The sequence below is a fragment of the Caenorhabditis remanei genome, chromosome III (assembly GCF_010183535.1).
Source record: "Caenorhabditis remanei strain PX506 chromosome III, whole genome shotgun sequence".
NCBI classification, from domain to species: Eukaryota; Metazoa; Nematoda; class Chromadorea; order Rhabditida; family Rhabditidae; genus Caenorhabditis; species Caenorhabditis remanei.
Window position 1 is genome coordinate 7918830 of NC_071330.1, and position 13760 is coordinate 7932589.

The 13760-nt window shown below is 37.6% G+C and overlaps 7 protein-coding genes across 7 annotated transcripts; 5 read left to right on the top strand and 2 right to left on the bottom strand.

Annotated features, from left to right (window-relative positions):
* Positions 1-584: 584 nt before the first annotated feature.
* GCK72_009876 (uncharacterized protein) lies at positions 585-1217 on the top strand (the record flags this gene model as incomplete). Its single annotated transcript, XM_003113096.2, has 3 exons — positions 585-740; positions 787-953; positions 1001-1217. 3 exons carry the CDS (start codon positions 585-587, stop codon positions 1215-1217), a joined length of 540 nt encoding a protein of 179 aa, XP_003113144.2.
* A 240-nt stretch (positions 1218-1457) lies between these two features.
* GCK72_009877 (uncharacterized protein) lies at positions 1458-3081 on the bottom strand (the record flags this gene model as incomplete). The annotated part of the gene is made up of 8 exons (XM_053727578.1): positions 1458-1586; positions 1633-1804; positions 1853-2141; positions 2192-2390; positions 2438-2589; positions 2678-2778; positions 2826-2978; positions 3026-3081. The coding sequence occupies 8 exons, from the start codon at positions 3079-3081 to the stop codon at positions 1458-1460; spliced, it is 1251 nt and encodes a 416-aa protein (XP_053587155.1).
* A 343-nt stretch (positions 3082-3424) lies between these two features.
* Positions 3425-4107, top strand: GCK72_009878 (uncharacterized protein; the record flags this gene model as incomplete). The annotated part of the gene is made up of 3 exons (XM_003112800.2): positions 3425-3520; positions 3573-3697; positions 3744-4107. The coding sequence occupies 3 exons, from the start codon at positions 3425-3427 to the stop codon at positions 4105-4107; spliced, it is 585 nt and encodes a 194-aa protein (XP_003112848.2).
* Positions 4108-4294: 187 nt separating this feature from the next.
* GCK72_009879 (uncharacterized protein) lies at positions 4295-6145 on the top strand (the record flags this gene model as incomplete). Its single annotated transcript, XM_003113343.2, has 9 exons — positions 4295-4412; positions 4481-4692; positions 4742-5005; positions 5058-5222; positions 5272-5461; positions 5508-5578; positions 5628-5690; positions 5735-6066; positions 6109-6145. 9 exons carry the CDS (start codon positions 4295-4297, stop codon positions 6143-6145), a joined length of 1452 nt encoding a protein of 483 aa, XP_003113391.2.
* Positions 6146-6443: 298 nt separating this feature from the next.
* Positions 6444-8159, top strand: GCK72_009880 (uncharacterized protein; the record flags this gene model as incomplete). The annotated part of the gene is made up of 7 exons (XM_003112856.2): positions 6444-6536; positions 6600-6692; positions 6763-7134; positions 7195-7282; positions 7330-7448; positions 7497-7645; positions 7970-8159. The coding sequence occupies 7 exons, from the start codon at positions 6444-6446 to the stop codon at positions 8157-8159; spliced, it is 1104 nt and encodes a 367-aa protein (XP_003112904.2).
* Positions 8160-8459: 300 nt separating this feature from the next.
* Positions 8460-10380, bottom strand: GCK72_009881 (uncharacterized protein; the record flags this gene model as incomplete). The annotated part of the gene is made up of 6 exons (XM_003113348.2): positions 8460-8610; positions 8656-8733; positions 8865-9011; positions 9061-9165; positions 9782-9887; positions 10299-10380. 6 exons carry the CDS (start codon positions 10378-10380, stop codon positions 8460-8462), a joined length of 669 nt encoding a protein of 222 aa, XP_003113396.2.
* Positions 10381-12063: 1683 nt separating this feature from the next.
* On the top strand, positions 12064-13750 carry GCK72_009882 (uncharacterized protein; the record flags this gene model as incomplete). The annotated part of the gene is made up of 6 exons (XM_003113276.2): positions 12064-12282; positions 12332-12562; positions 12684-13035; positions 13082-13240; positions 13290-13493; positions 13551-13750. The coding sequence occupies 6 exons, from the start codon at positions 12064-12066 to the stop codon at positions 13748-13750; spliced, it is 1365 nt and encodes a 454-aa protein (XP_003113324.2).
* Between the last annotated feature and the right edge of the window lie 10 nt (positions 13751-13760).

Consider the following 13760-nt stretch of genomic DNA (forward strand, 5'->3'; position numbering starts at 1 on the left):
AGAAATGGTAAAACTTCTATGAAATAGACAAAAAATGTATTATATATTTTCAGACAAATTTATGCCATAAAAGTTGGTGTGACAATGTCGATGACGTGTTTGTTGTTCCACATCATTATGTTAATTGGCAAAAACCAACAGAACCCTGGTTGATTCATCATTTCTCGTAAGTTTTGGAAAAAATTAAAAAGATACTTGTATAGGATTAGATTTTTTTTAATGTTTCTGAATATATCTCTTGCTTTACTAGAATTTATTAAAAAATAACAATATCTGGAATCTGAACATTTAAATTCACTTCAATTTATTAGCCAGATTCAAATAATTGTAACAAACAGTTCACTTCTATAATGCCTCATTACTTGCTGAAGTGGTTAGTTCATTTGAATTAAACATGGCATCTGAACTTCAATACAGAAAATTAATCTGAATTAGAATTCCTTCGTAAAACACCATCTCGGTTTCCTAGAAAATAGATATACTCCTAGGTTGGTATTTAGTTCTTTACCTTCTTTGAATTTTTTATTTCGAAGCGAACTAGAAACTGGTTTTACATACGCTCGGTTTTTTTCAATTTCAGAAAAATGATTCTCCATACTCGTCGCCTGCCTCATCAAGCCGAATGGTATATGTTTGCCTTCGATAATAATTATATTTTCGTTGAACGTCTAGTCAAAGAGTTGTCGAAATTCGATGCACATCTTCCTATTTATACAATCCTCCGTGATTCGAACACAGATGTTAGTCTGAAAACCTACATTTTCTCAAGTACTGTATTATTTTCAGATTCCACACAAACCTGTCTTGATACTATCTCGCTTTGCTTTGAATACTTTCTATGATATGCAAGAAGAAAATTGTTCTGAAAATGCTGAAAGTGTTGAAGAATGGTTAACGACGTGCATGTCTATTCCACCAATCACTATATCAACTGATAAGAAAAGAAAGAGCAGGTATGTACGAATTCTGAGGTTGAGTATAGTTCATTTCAGTAATTCAGAATCTTTGCCGTAAAAAGACATTTCCAAGTTGATGAAATGAAGTCAATGCCGGTTGGATATCACGATGACAAAGAATATATCCATAGTCATTCGAACTCATTGTTGTCGTTCACTAATCTCACGGTTGATGATCTGAAGTTGTTATCTGTTTTCGTGGAAAAAGTGGAAGGAGGTTCTAGAAGGAATAATAGGAAGACAACAGCAAATTATTTCTGAGAACAAATTTATTTGCATGGTTTTTAAAACAAGACTAAATGATGAACGAGATACTCTAATAAATACTGATTGTTTCCAAAGAAATTATGTCATTCGACTCTTCCATCCGAAATATACGGCAAGTTCACGACGAAAGTGGAATTTTAGCCATCGGTTAAATAGCCACTCGAATTAAAAATAATAAAACTACTAAAAAAGAATTTTGACACGATCATTACAAGGATAAACAAGATAAATGTATCAGTTTAGAGTGATTCGATCAATAATTCGCCGATCGAGAGCTCCGCATGGTTCCTCAAAATGGAGAAGGGCATCTTCAAGAATTTTGATGGTCATTTCTGGTTTTTCTTTTTTCATCTCGGCCCAGGGCTGAAAAAAATTCAATGAATGGAAACACGCATTTCAGTTGGCTTACTTTCGATTCCATTGCCTCTTTTTTGTGCCTTGCAAAAAATTCGAGAAGAGATTCATATTCATCTTCTAGTCGGAGCTCAGCGGCCATTGTGATACGACCAACGATATTTTGGGTTGTCAAATTCGTGCTGATGACTTCACTGATTAGGGTACGCATTGAAGAGATCATAAGTCTAAAATCATGACGCTCAGACAACAAAATATTTGGATAGAATAACCACCTGTCAGTTGCGGAAACAAGTTCTGGTGTAAGTTGGTGTTCCTCGATCGTACCTCCATTATTGGTTATGTAGATATGACGGAGAATGACATCGAGTGTTGTAGCAGAAATGTCTTCGAACGTGACACGTTTTTCGAGGTATTCTCGGGTGGTTTTATTGCGAAGTAGCGCATCGAAGTAATCTGAACGAGAAGAGAGAACGCACATATGAGTTTTGAATTCGCGGCCACAAGATGCGACGACAGTGAAGTCTGAAAACTCTCCAGACTCAAGAAGCTTTGGGAATCTGTCTGAAAATATAAACTTTGAGAAGTGGCCGATAACAACGTTATTTTCTCACCTTCGTTTGGCTTTTCCTCGGCTTTTTCGATAGAGGAGCTATCCGGGGTGTATGATCCGGATCGGGAATTCGTTGAACTATTTTGCTTTCTTGAGTAGGGACTAAACACGTTTGTGGGCCAGGTGAGTGACTCGCCGAAAATAGTCAATGAACATCCTATCGTCAAAATGTCACTTGGTGTGTAAATGCTGGTGGCGCTCTGATATTGAAAGTATATGATTGAAGAGTTTGAACAGTGGGCGATACCTTGAGAATATCTAACGAGAAAAATTTGCTGGCTGTGACGATTCCACTGCGATTGATAGTTACCAAGTTTTTATTGAGATGACAACTTCTAGGTCCGTCTGCAGTCTCCACGGTGAAACTTACACGAAAACGAAGGCGTGGGTTGGGGCATTCTGAAGAAAATATCTATTATCTTCGAAGTAGCAACGTGTTATACTTTTCAGCAATCACTGAACGCGGCAGTATAGCGGTTTAACTTACTGTTGATGAGTAAAAATAGTGATAAATATCCTGTTGTTTCCTCATCTTTCCCGTTTGGGAACAGCTTCATGACGAACTCGTATTCGCTGTCACCAAACTTCCTGAGGCAAAATTGCACTGGTTTTGAACATCACAATAATATACTCACGGTGCTAACATGAATTCTCCATGCTGATGAAGCTCCAGTTGAATGGAGAAGTTCTCAACAGACCAATAATTTTCGAAACTTTTCTGTGTCATTCTGGTTGAGCAACTTGAAACATGGCTCAGGTTCCGTCGCAACTGTCTTTTGCCAGGTGACCTGTACAGAAAAACTTTTTTATATACATCTTAAGTTACATCTCTTACTTCGAGTTCCTCGGGCTGTCTGGATTTGGTTGATTGACTTCATGGTTGATTTCCATGCTACAAACGGATAAATAATTTGCAAATTTTGCTGTAACTGGGAATACAAATAAAGTGATTTTACTGAGAAAACCAAAAATCATGAAAATCAAAGCGAAATCTGAGAAGATTATGATTTAAATCGGTGTGGTTGTTCACGTGTGGCTGGCCACTAAAATTCAATAACGCGTTCGGAACGACACTCCAAAATGCCGCCACCGCGAGTTGTTTACCGCCAAATTTATTTCGATTTTTGAACAGAAAAGTTTTTTCGCGGTTTTATTTTTCGTTGCTTCCCACGATTCTTATAGTAGTTCAAAAATTGAAAAATGAATATTCTCAGGAAATTGTTAACTCATAATCATGCCAAGAGATGACCCAATCACCGAAGAAGAGCGCCGAGCAAACTCTGCCACGGATTTAATTCGAATGCGTCTCGAGAGATTACAGCAAAACATCGTAAGCTTATGATCTTCACGTAATTTTTCTCATTAAAATGCTTTTCTTAAAGGATAAACCTGCACCAATCCCCACTAAGAAGGAAACTTTGCGAGCTCCGAAAGCGCCACTGGAATTCGTTCGAAATGTAGTTGGATCATCAGCTGCCGCTGGAAGTGCCGAATTTCACATTTATAGGTTCGTTAAAAACATTTTCAAGCAATACCGGAGAATTAAATTCCAGAAATAATCGGCGAAAAGAGCAGAATCGTCTCGACTACATTGACGCAGTGGCTAAGAAAGAAGAATTAGATGAAGCATATCGCCAAAAAGTTAACAAGCTGGAAGAAGAAGAACAGTTGAAAACAGCCAAGAAACGAGCAAAACGATTGAGACAGAAAGAAGCCGCGAAAAAGAGAAAGATGGCGAAAAAAGAAAAGGATTCGGATGACAGCTCTTCAGATGATTCGGACGACTCAAATTCAGATTCAGATGATGATGATGATTCAGAAAAAGAAAGAAAAACAGAAGAAGAGCAAGGCACGGAAGGATTGGAAGAAGAAAAAACAGGAGAACAGAAAAATGAAGAACCTATAATTTCCGCATAAATTTGTATCTAATTTTGAATCAGAATTTGTTTGTACATCATTCCGCGTTGAATATAAAAATCGTTGATCTGATAATTTCTTTGCAAACTTACGAACGTTCATGGTCCTAAAATAGCCACATATCACTTTATTTGCTAATTTTCTCATCAAAACTTCATTATAGCTTATCAGGTATTAGAAAGTGGAGATGCCTTCCCTTTGGGCCCATCTCTTTGGTCCTCGCCTATATGGAATCTTCGGGGGTGCAAATCGCCAAGAATCGACACTAGAAAATCTTGGAAATACAGTTATATCGTTTTCTACAGGTAGGCTTATACATCTCTATAAAGTTCATAAAAGTCTTTGTAGAATTTCTCGCACTTTCTTTTTCCAGGAATTTACTACATTGTCAGCTCTCTGGCTTTTGGACCATTTATACTCAGCTATTTGTACTACAGAGATTGGCTCACGCCGGTGGGAATGATGACTATCTTGAAATATGCCGGTTATCTGACTTTAATTGGCTACGGAGCAAGAACGTTCGGACGATTTTTCGATGAAACCAATGCCAGATTCTTGGAAGTGTGGGAGAATGAAAGTAATAAGGTATTACTAACCCTAAAGTAATGTTATTTCATAGTAATTTTGGTTTCAGAAAGATGATAACAACCATGCAGCTTTGAAAAAATACGACTTCGAACTTCTCAATGTCACTCCTGACTTCGAAGCTCGGCCAAATGCAGATCTTTGGCATTTACAACCAGAAGTCACTGAAGTGGGCGCATTTACTCGCGGCTTAGCCACCTGGGCTATTCATGCCTTCGGAAGACACTTGATTTATCCAGGATCAATGGGTGTATTGAAATATATGATGAGGCCCAACTTGAACGCTGCCAGAAAACTTTTAGTCCAGAATAAGGTATTTCAACTCCACATCTCATTCTTGCTCTTTTACAGTTCATAACGTTCAGAACGGTCAACGCGTCTGGATCAAAACTTCTGAGGGCGACGTCCTTGATGCAATGTTCCTCCGTGGTACTGCAAACTTATCACAGAATTTGGTACTATGTTTCGAAGGAAACGCTGGGTTTTACGAAATCGGAGTCATGAATTCACCTGCCCAATTAGGTTATACTGTAAGTTTTTCACTTTGAGTTCGGGATCTGAATTTGTTCCCTTTATTAGACGCTCGGCTTCAATCTTCCCGGATTCGGTGAAAGTACAGGACTTCCATATGCGAAGAACACTTTGGCAGCAGCAGATGCTGTTATGCAATATGCTATTCAAGTACTTGGTTACCGTCCTGAAAATATAATCCTTTTTGGCTGGTCTATCGGAGGATTTCCAGTTTCATGGCTCGCTGCCAACTATCCAAGTAGGTTTCATATGTCTCTTAACTCACTATCGAATACGCTTTCCAGACGTGAAAGCTGTCGTTTTGGATGCCACATTTGATGACTTGCTGCCATTGGCACTATTCAGAATGCCAACGGTAAGAATACTCATAAACTGGAGCCTCCGAAGTCATTCTTTCTTTACAGTTCTTCTCTTCTATCGTTGAGTTTGCTGTTAGAAATCATATGAATTTGCAAATTGATAAGCTGGTGAGTTAATGTATACAAGCTCTCAAATAAAATAATGCTTCCAGTTGGCTCGATACAAAGGACCTATTCGTTTGATCCGTCGTCTTCAAGAGGAAATCCTGACAACCGCAGTTGATGATCAGCCAGAGAATCTTCGCAGAGCAACCAACCGAATCAATTGGCTTTTGAAATCGATTATTAGAGATCGCCATCCAGAGCTAATTCGAAACTTAGAGCCCCAAGTTGACCGCTGGCTTGATATGTCTCCTACCGAACGTCTAATGCATTCTGGCGTCAGTCTCCGAGAAGAATCTCAGCAAAGAAAACGATTATTCGATGCTTGTAGTCATTATCTGATCGATTTTGATGCCAATCATGTTACACCGCTAGACCCACAGTAAGTCTTAATTTCTGAGCTTACATGAATTTTTCTTTCCAGATTTTTCAACATTCCGGAAGGTCGTGATAGCTTCTGATAATCAGAATCTGATTGCTCCCATTTATTTGTATTTCCCACAATCCTCTACCATCAAACAAAGAGCTCAATTCCATACATTTTCGCTTCTGTTCCTATTTATTCATTCTAGACAACCATATTTGTGCAATATCGCATGTGAAGTATAAAGATAGTTTCCCGAGTTTCAAACTTTCCTGTGAATTATAACTGGGTCACGATACCCTTAACATTTATTATTCAGATTCTCTTTAAGTCTGGCGTTTCTCTATTCGCTCTTCTCTTTTCACCTACCCATTTCTTTTCATAGAAGTTTACAGATGTCCTTTATCACAGCCTTTGGCGATCGTGTATTCATCGGTGCTGGAGATTTGATCCGCACTTTTCGAATTGGCAATGAATCCGTACCTGAAGTAAGTTTTAAATATTATTGCAATTGCTCCAAGCTAGAGCGTATTTTATTAATCTACTTACAGTTATTCATAAGTTGGTCCGAACTCAACCCTGATCGCATTCAAAAGCCAGACTTCGAAGCTGAAAAAGATTTGAAAGCTGTCGACAAAAAAGTTGTAAGTTTTCGAAACGTGTTTTCTTTTGCGGTTTTCGAAATTAAGCTTTTTTTAGTTTTATTTTGTTTAGATCCTCTGTCTTGCTCATTCCAATGTGCTTTCCGCTCATGGACGCCGTCTAGTTGCTGTCGGAACAAATGAGAAACAAATTCACGTCTTTGAATACTTCGTTGATACCAATGGGGTCATTGTCAAATCAGAACATATCGTCACCTCAGTTGTTCCAAAAGCTCCAACAGCCATCGTTTTCGATAAGGAAGATGCGTATGTTGTTGTTGGCGATAGATCAGGAGATGTTCATCGTTTTTCCGTTTTGAATGGAAGTGCTATTGAAATGGCTGGGGCTATTTCTATGATTCTCGATGTAGCATTCAGTCCAGACGGAAAAAGATTGCTGATGGCTGACAGAGATGAAAAAGTGCGAGCGATGAGATATCCTTCTGTAGGTGCCAGTTTAAACGAAAATTCGGATGCTCGGACTCTGACTTTACTTTCTTTTCAGACATACGTGATTGACGCATACTGTCTCGGACACACTGAATACGTCAAGACATTGGCCATTCAAGATAATGATTCAGTCTGGAGTGCTGGTATTTATTTCATAAAATTTTTCATCGTGAAAACGCACTACATTCAGGTGGTGACAAGAATTTGTACAACTGGAGCATTTTTGACTGCTCAAAGCCTCGCCGTGTTGTTGATCTGTCTGAATTTGATGCACCGATTCGCAAGATTTCAATCAACTTGCAATACAAAGTAAATAGAAGATGTATAGTTTCCTTCAAGATCAATCTTTTTTTATAGAAAATCGCAGTCGTGTTTGAGAAGAAGGAAAATGTAGCCATTGTTGATATCGAGCAAGAACCTGCAAAGACAAGAGCTCTTCCAATTACCAATGAAACACAGTGTCTCGATATTGCTTCCAGTGGTCAATTTTTCATAACTCTGGGAAAGTATGTCTATATATCTTCCAACGATCAGTGTTCGGACTTTTTTTCACTTATCCCGCTTTTCCTCTCAAACTCAACGTATCCCATTGAGTTGGGTAACACAAGTGATATGAAACCCTCATTAAGAAATATCATACGTGAATCTGGAGACGCAGATGTCACCGATTTCTCGAAAAAAATCATTTGCTCTCCCGAGACATCATGGGGTGATTTATTGTAGTTTTTTGTTGCTCGGAACAGATATACTGAAAGATGCTAGGAGAATTTGGATTAGAAAAAAATGAAGAGGAAACTTGAAGGATAAAATTATAATCTATGATGTTTCAGATCTACCATAACTTTGATTGACTTGACCTGTTTGAAACAACACACAATTGCAATTGACGATGAACTCATCTCCGCCTTGACAACTACTGAGGATGCTGTGGATAATCTCTTCAAGAATGTTACTCACAATAATCAACAGGAGTATGAGAAACGAAAGGTGATTAAGAAAAAATGCCTAACCGCATATTAAGTTTACAGGCCGAGAAGTTCGAACAACTTGAGCAAAAGCGCAGAAAACTCAACAGTGAGCCAGCTTCTTCATCCTAAAATAATTTCATATTTGTTTTTTATCTCATTGTTATTCTTGTTGACTGATTTTCCCGTTGTTCCTATGATTATTTCGGTTCACCCCAATTGTTCCTTTCCAATTTCAGCAGGTTTTTATTGAGTTTTTCAGATAAAGAAAGAAGGTTTCTTATTTACACGTGAATGAATGATGCGGTTTGAACTGAAAAGACATGAGCGTTGGGTATGACGGAAGACAATGAAGTTAATAAATTAAGAAGTAAATAACAGCGATTAATGAAGAAAAGAAATAGAAATTCGTTGAAGGTCCGGATGATCTCAAGTGAAGAGCTAATCGTTTCTGTGTGGTTGCTCGACAGCAGAACCGAGAGTTTCCGTTGAGAAGTTGGAAATGACTGAAATGGGAAAACTCGATCATTTATTTTGTTGTTTCTCCTTACCGTGCTTTATCTGAATAACGATGGCGAACACTGTTCGAGTGACGGTTTTTATGATCACGACGATCCATGCTCCAATATCTGAAAACAGCTTTTACACCGTATTGATACAACAACTTTATTACATCTTGTTTTTTAAGTCACAGGTTTCATGCGAACCTACAGGAAACATATGTTATTTTTGTACCCTAGTTTCATGACAAGTAACTAACCTGACAAACTTCTGAGCAACGGAACTCAGTTGATAATAAGATTTGCATCCGCTGAATGCGTGCATTCCCAAAATAGAACAGAGTCTCTCCTGCTGGCAGAAACAACTTTTGATAGTTCGATCCATTTTGAAAGCTTTGTCATAGAATCTGAAATTAAATCGAATTGACTTGAATCTAGTCTGTTTCTTAGGAAAACCTAATGTATTTAGATTCACATCCACCTCCACAATTGTATGGATTACAATCTCCATCAATAGGTCCTTTGCACCATTTCGAGTTCTTTTCGTATCTTTTCGGTTGGCTGAAAATAAGAGAAAACTGGAACTTTTTGAGGCAAAGGTCACTAAAAGTGTAATTGGATCCTCTATTGTCAACTATGATATCCCTGACATTTTACACTTTTTCTTGCTACAAACCAGGTCATCTCTATTCTCTTCCGCTTTTTTTCTCATTGTCCCAATGCTCTCTTTGAATCCTTTAATGTAACATTTTTTATTTGAAAATGATCACATCTGGTTGACGGCAATCGGAGTAGACCGCCCGTATCGTAGGAGGAAGAAAATCTTTAGCTCATTATGAGATCGTTGGAGTCTTGAGGAGGCTCAGTGAGCTTAACTTCATGGGTTGAAGAAGAAAGTGTTAATGGATACTTTGAAAACTATAAAGCATTTGATTACTGAAGGTTTAAGACCATGTTTTGGGTTTTTGAGAATTTTGAGTGTGAGTGAATTGGGTAACTATTGGTTTCAGAAAGGTGTCAATCAAGCTTGTTACTGATAAAAAGCTGAAATTATTGTCTTTTTCTGACTTCATTTGGTTTAATCGCTGGAAAGAATTGAGTACTATTCACTCTGGAGCCAATAGAATGAACTGCTTGAAATCTCAAGTTTCTTTTTCTACCCAGAAGAAACTCTTACCTGGATAAACTATTTGACGAGATATGTGCCCCAGTTGAATCAAATTGGAAGAAGAGAAGTACAAAAAGGAAAAGTAGTTTCGTGATTGATAGTATCATAAGTAGATCTGGATTAAATGATAGTGATTGAAGAGAAAAAAGAAAGAAGGATATTGAAAGAGGACTCCAGGAGATGGAGAAGAAGAAGAAGAAGCTTGACAACTGACACTGGTCAGAAACTCACGGAAAAGAGAAGAGATGGGTTGGAAACATTGGAAACAATTTCTCCCTTTTTTCTGTTTTTTTCTCTGATACTCTTGCTCTATCAGTCGAAGCTCCGCCCATTTCATGTAGGAAGATCTGAAGAAGAGAATTATAGAAAACTGTGTAATCTACGAACGACGAATCCGGGTAAGTTCGACCCAAGTTGAGATCAACAATCCATCGCGATTGAGTTCTCTGAAGTGGGAAAGTCCGTCTTTTCTTTCTAAAGTACACATTCAGATTATACTCTAAAACTTTACAGATCTCAAACGTACTTTCAGGCGAATCCATTGACGTCACTGCAAAAACTCTAATCACCTCTTCAAGAATGGCAATTCCACTCTCTTCTCGTGCCATGTTTCTCTGAAAATGGAAACTAAAACTAATTTCAGGGTATCGAGAGTCGTTATTATACATTCACCTGCCACTTCTCACTCTTTTTTCTTCTAAACTTCATATTCACAAGGATTGTTTCTTTGATTACTTCAATTTTCGTTTATTTTTCGGTTGATTGACAGTTGTTTATTAAATAAAACTGATAAAAATATCATCTTTTTTTAAAGAGGATTATAAAATTACCAGGAACTTGAATTGTAATTTGAACGTGTGATGCGAGTTCAGGAAAAACTTGTAAATATAGGTTTTGGATTTAGTCTGAAATAGAGTTAAAGCAGCAGAAACATTTCAGAAACATTAGTTCCTCACCATCACTGAGCAACATAACAGCCTTTCCCAAAACAATGTATTTTCTTAGTATTAGCTTCTTTACTTTTTCATTTCAAATTCTGTCTTGTTCTGTTTTCCTTGGACAAAAACTTTCGTTGTTCCGTTCCCAAAACATTTCTACAATAAAAATCATTCTCGATTGATAAAAGAAACTGTGAATAGGTTTTTCCAGGTATTCACCCACTGAAACAATTCTGGAATGACGAAAAACAGAAGAAGGTCCAAAACAACATCTCATCCGGAGATTCAACATAAGAAGAGTCCGCATAAGGAAACTTCTTCAGAAACAGGTGAATCTGATGTCAAAACTATATTTTTCACCTCTAGCTCAAACATTTTATCGAATCAAGACTATTTTATCATTTCTAGATCGAACATCTGTATTCAGTACAGTTAAACTTCCACCGTAGTAGTTTTTAGACATGTTTTTGAAGGGTCAGCATGTGCGCTCTACTGGGATGCCAAGTAAACATTTTTCAACAATATTATTTTTTTACTGTTTCAGCTAATTTTTCACTGTTTTTATATATTTTAGAATTTTAAAAATATATAATTCTTTAAATCTATATGATGTTGCGATCAAAACTTAAAAATTTTGTGCCTCCGCGCTTCCAGTGTCTGTTAAATACCCTAACATCCTCAAGTAATTTACTTAATTGCGTTTAAGTACATTTCCACAACAGAAAATATTTTTGAGCTACTAGACTTTTCAGTAACAATTCTGAACCTTGAAAAATCTTTTAAAATACATTTTTCTTCTTCTTACAATTATATATTTCAACGAACTTTCGATTAAGGATTGTAAATGAAATAAATGAAACACTTAAGTGTTCGTTTTCTATGATAGTTTCACACTTAGCACATAAAAGATAGATCAGATGATTGTTCTCTTTATTTAAAAAAATTCTAATTATCAGTTCAGTTTTGAAAAGCGATAATAAGTAGTAACGCGGCTGCATTGATTTCTTGTCAACTATAACCCGAAGAATGAGCCCTTTTTGTTTTCACTCGTCGACTGCTAGAGAGCAAGAAGAGTCGATGCGGTGTGCTTTCTACCTAGGGCTCCCGTTTTCTCATTTCCCCGGGTATTCATCGTCATGGTAACCACATCTTGTTTGCTCGGCAGCAGCGAGCTTATCATTCACCGCCTCCGTATATTCTTCTGACGGCATTCAACGTGTATATTAACTTGATAAAACACTGAGAGTTCGAGCTGATGCTATACTGATTCTTGTGATTCATGAAATATAACTAAAACTATTGCGCTGTATTCACTTCTATTCACCGAAATTTCTATAATTGAATACAAACAAAATGACGTCACTTGCAATTCCGGTTACAGAATCGATGATTTTGTTCGACGTTCAACTGCAGGAATGGGTTACGAAATCAGCAAAAAACCATGAGTTTGTCCAATCTGATAAAGGCATCCCAGCATCAGCCTACTTTTTACTTGGATCATTCTGTTCCGATAATGATATTCACGTGGCATATGCTTCAAAATGTCCAGTACATTCAAGTGCATTAGAAGTGGTGAGTTGATTATTTTTGAAGTGGTTCGTGAACATAAAATAATTTTCAGAATGCCCCTGAAAAAGCAAAAATGCTTGAAGAAGACTGGATGGCAGACCACGCGGAACGTCTCTTACGTATGCTTCCCGGTGGTATTCATGTCGTCGGAGTTGCCTGGTTCTCTGATAAGAAAACATTCACGGAGAGGAAACCACATATTCACAAAACATTAGGACGCATCCAAAAGATGAATAACCAGATCACGACTGCCAACATTGATGAATCCATCTCAGATAACATGGTAATATTCAGACTTGTCAAAATTCGGGTCTACTAACCTCGCCTCGAGCTAAACTTTTTCTTGATTTGGTCACGCCCGTTTGATATATTATTGTATTATTCGGAAGTACATTTTTTTTTAGATCACCGTGTTTTTCGAAACTCCCTCAACAACCCCAATTGGAGCAATCATTGATGTTACTAATCGAGGAAACGACAGTGCTCAAAAGGTTCAATTCCAAAAGCTCGAGTGGATTTCTCTGGTGACGAATGCATCTGCTCGCGTTGTTCATAATGTGCCAGTCGAATCAGGAAAGCCAACAGATTTCTATTCTGATCTGATGGTCGCTACGAAAAACTTTGTGAATAATATATTTCATTGTGAATTCACCCTGCTCGATGGAGAGATCCGAGATGAAAAGGAGCCGTTGATCAAAGATATCAAAAAGAACAAAAAGACAACAATTGAAGCAACACTGTTTTTGAATCCACTGCGTATGTTCATTCAACTCAAAAATGCAATATTTCGTACTTTTTTCAGATAATCGAGAGCCGGGAGCAACCGACGAATTAGCATCAAACATGCATGAAATACTGTTTGATATCGAAGTCCGAGCCGCCGTTCCTATCAGAACCTCTGTGAAAGACGCGATTCGTGCAATCAAACATCATTTGGTTCGCAATCTATTTGCTAGAGTTGGTAAGTTTTCATATGATAATTGAATTTTCAATAATGTTTTTATTTAAAGAGCTTCACTACGAATCAATGGAAGTTGTCGAGGAAGAAAGATCGCCTAAAACCGGAATCACTGTTCATCAATTGCCTAGACCAGCTACTACAGTTCTCTACACACATCCAGCTATTCTCATCAACGACTTCCTTTTTGAAGCGGACAATGTTGAAGATGCACAGAAGAATTTCGACGACATGATGGATTTACAGACCAGCATAGGTAAGTATAAACGAGAAACTGTATTCAAAAAATATTAAAACGTTTTTCTTCTTTCAGAACATGTTGACGAAGGTTGGGAGCGCGCTTTGACCCCAGAAGAAATGGAAGCAGTCCGAACACCAATCGAAGATCTTCATTTCGTTGATTATGATGGCTCGAGCGACTCTTGGTGTACTACGAGGACTCTCCTTATTACTATCGGGATTATTATCGGACTCCTTGCATCAATCATTTACTTTACTGTTGCCCATTCTTGAGATATTGATT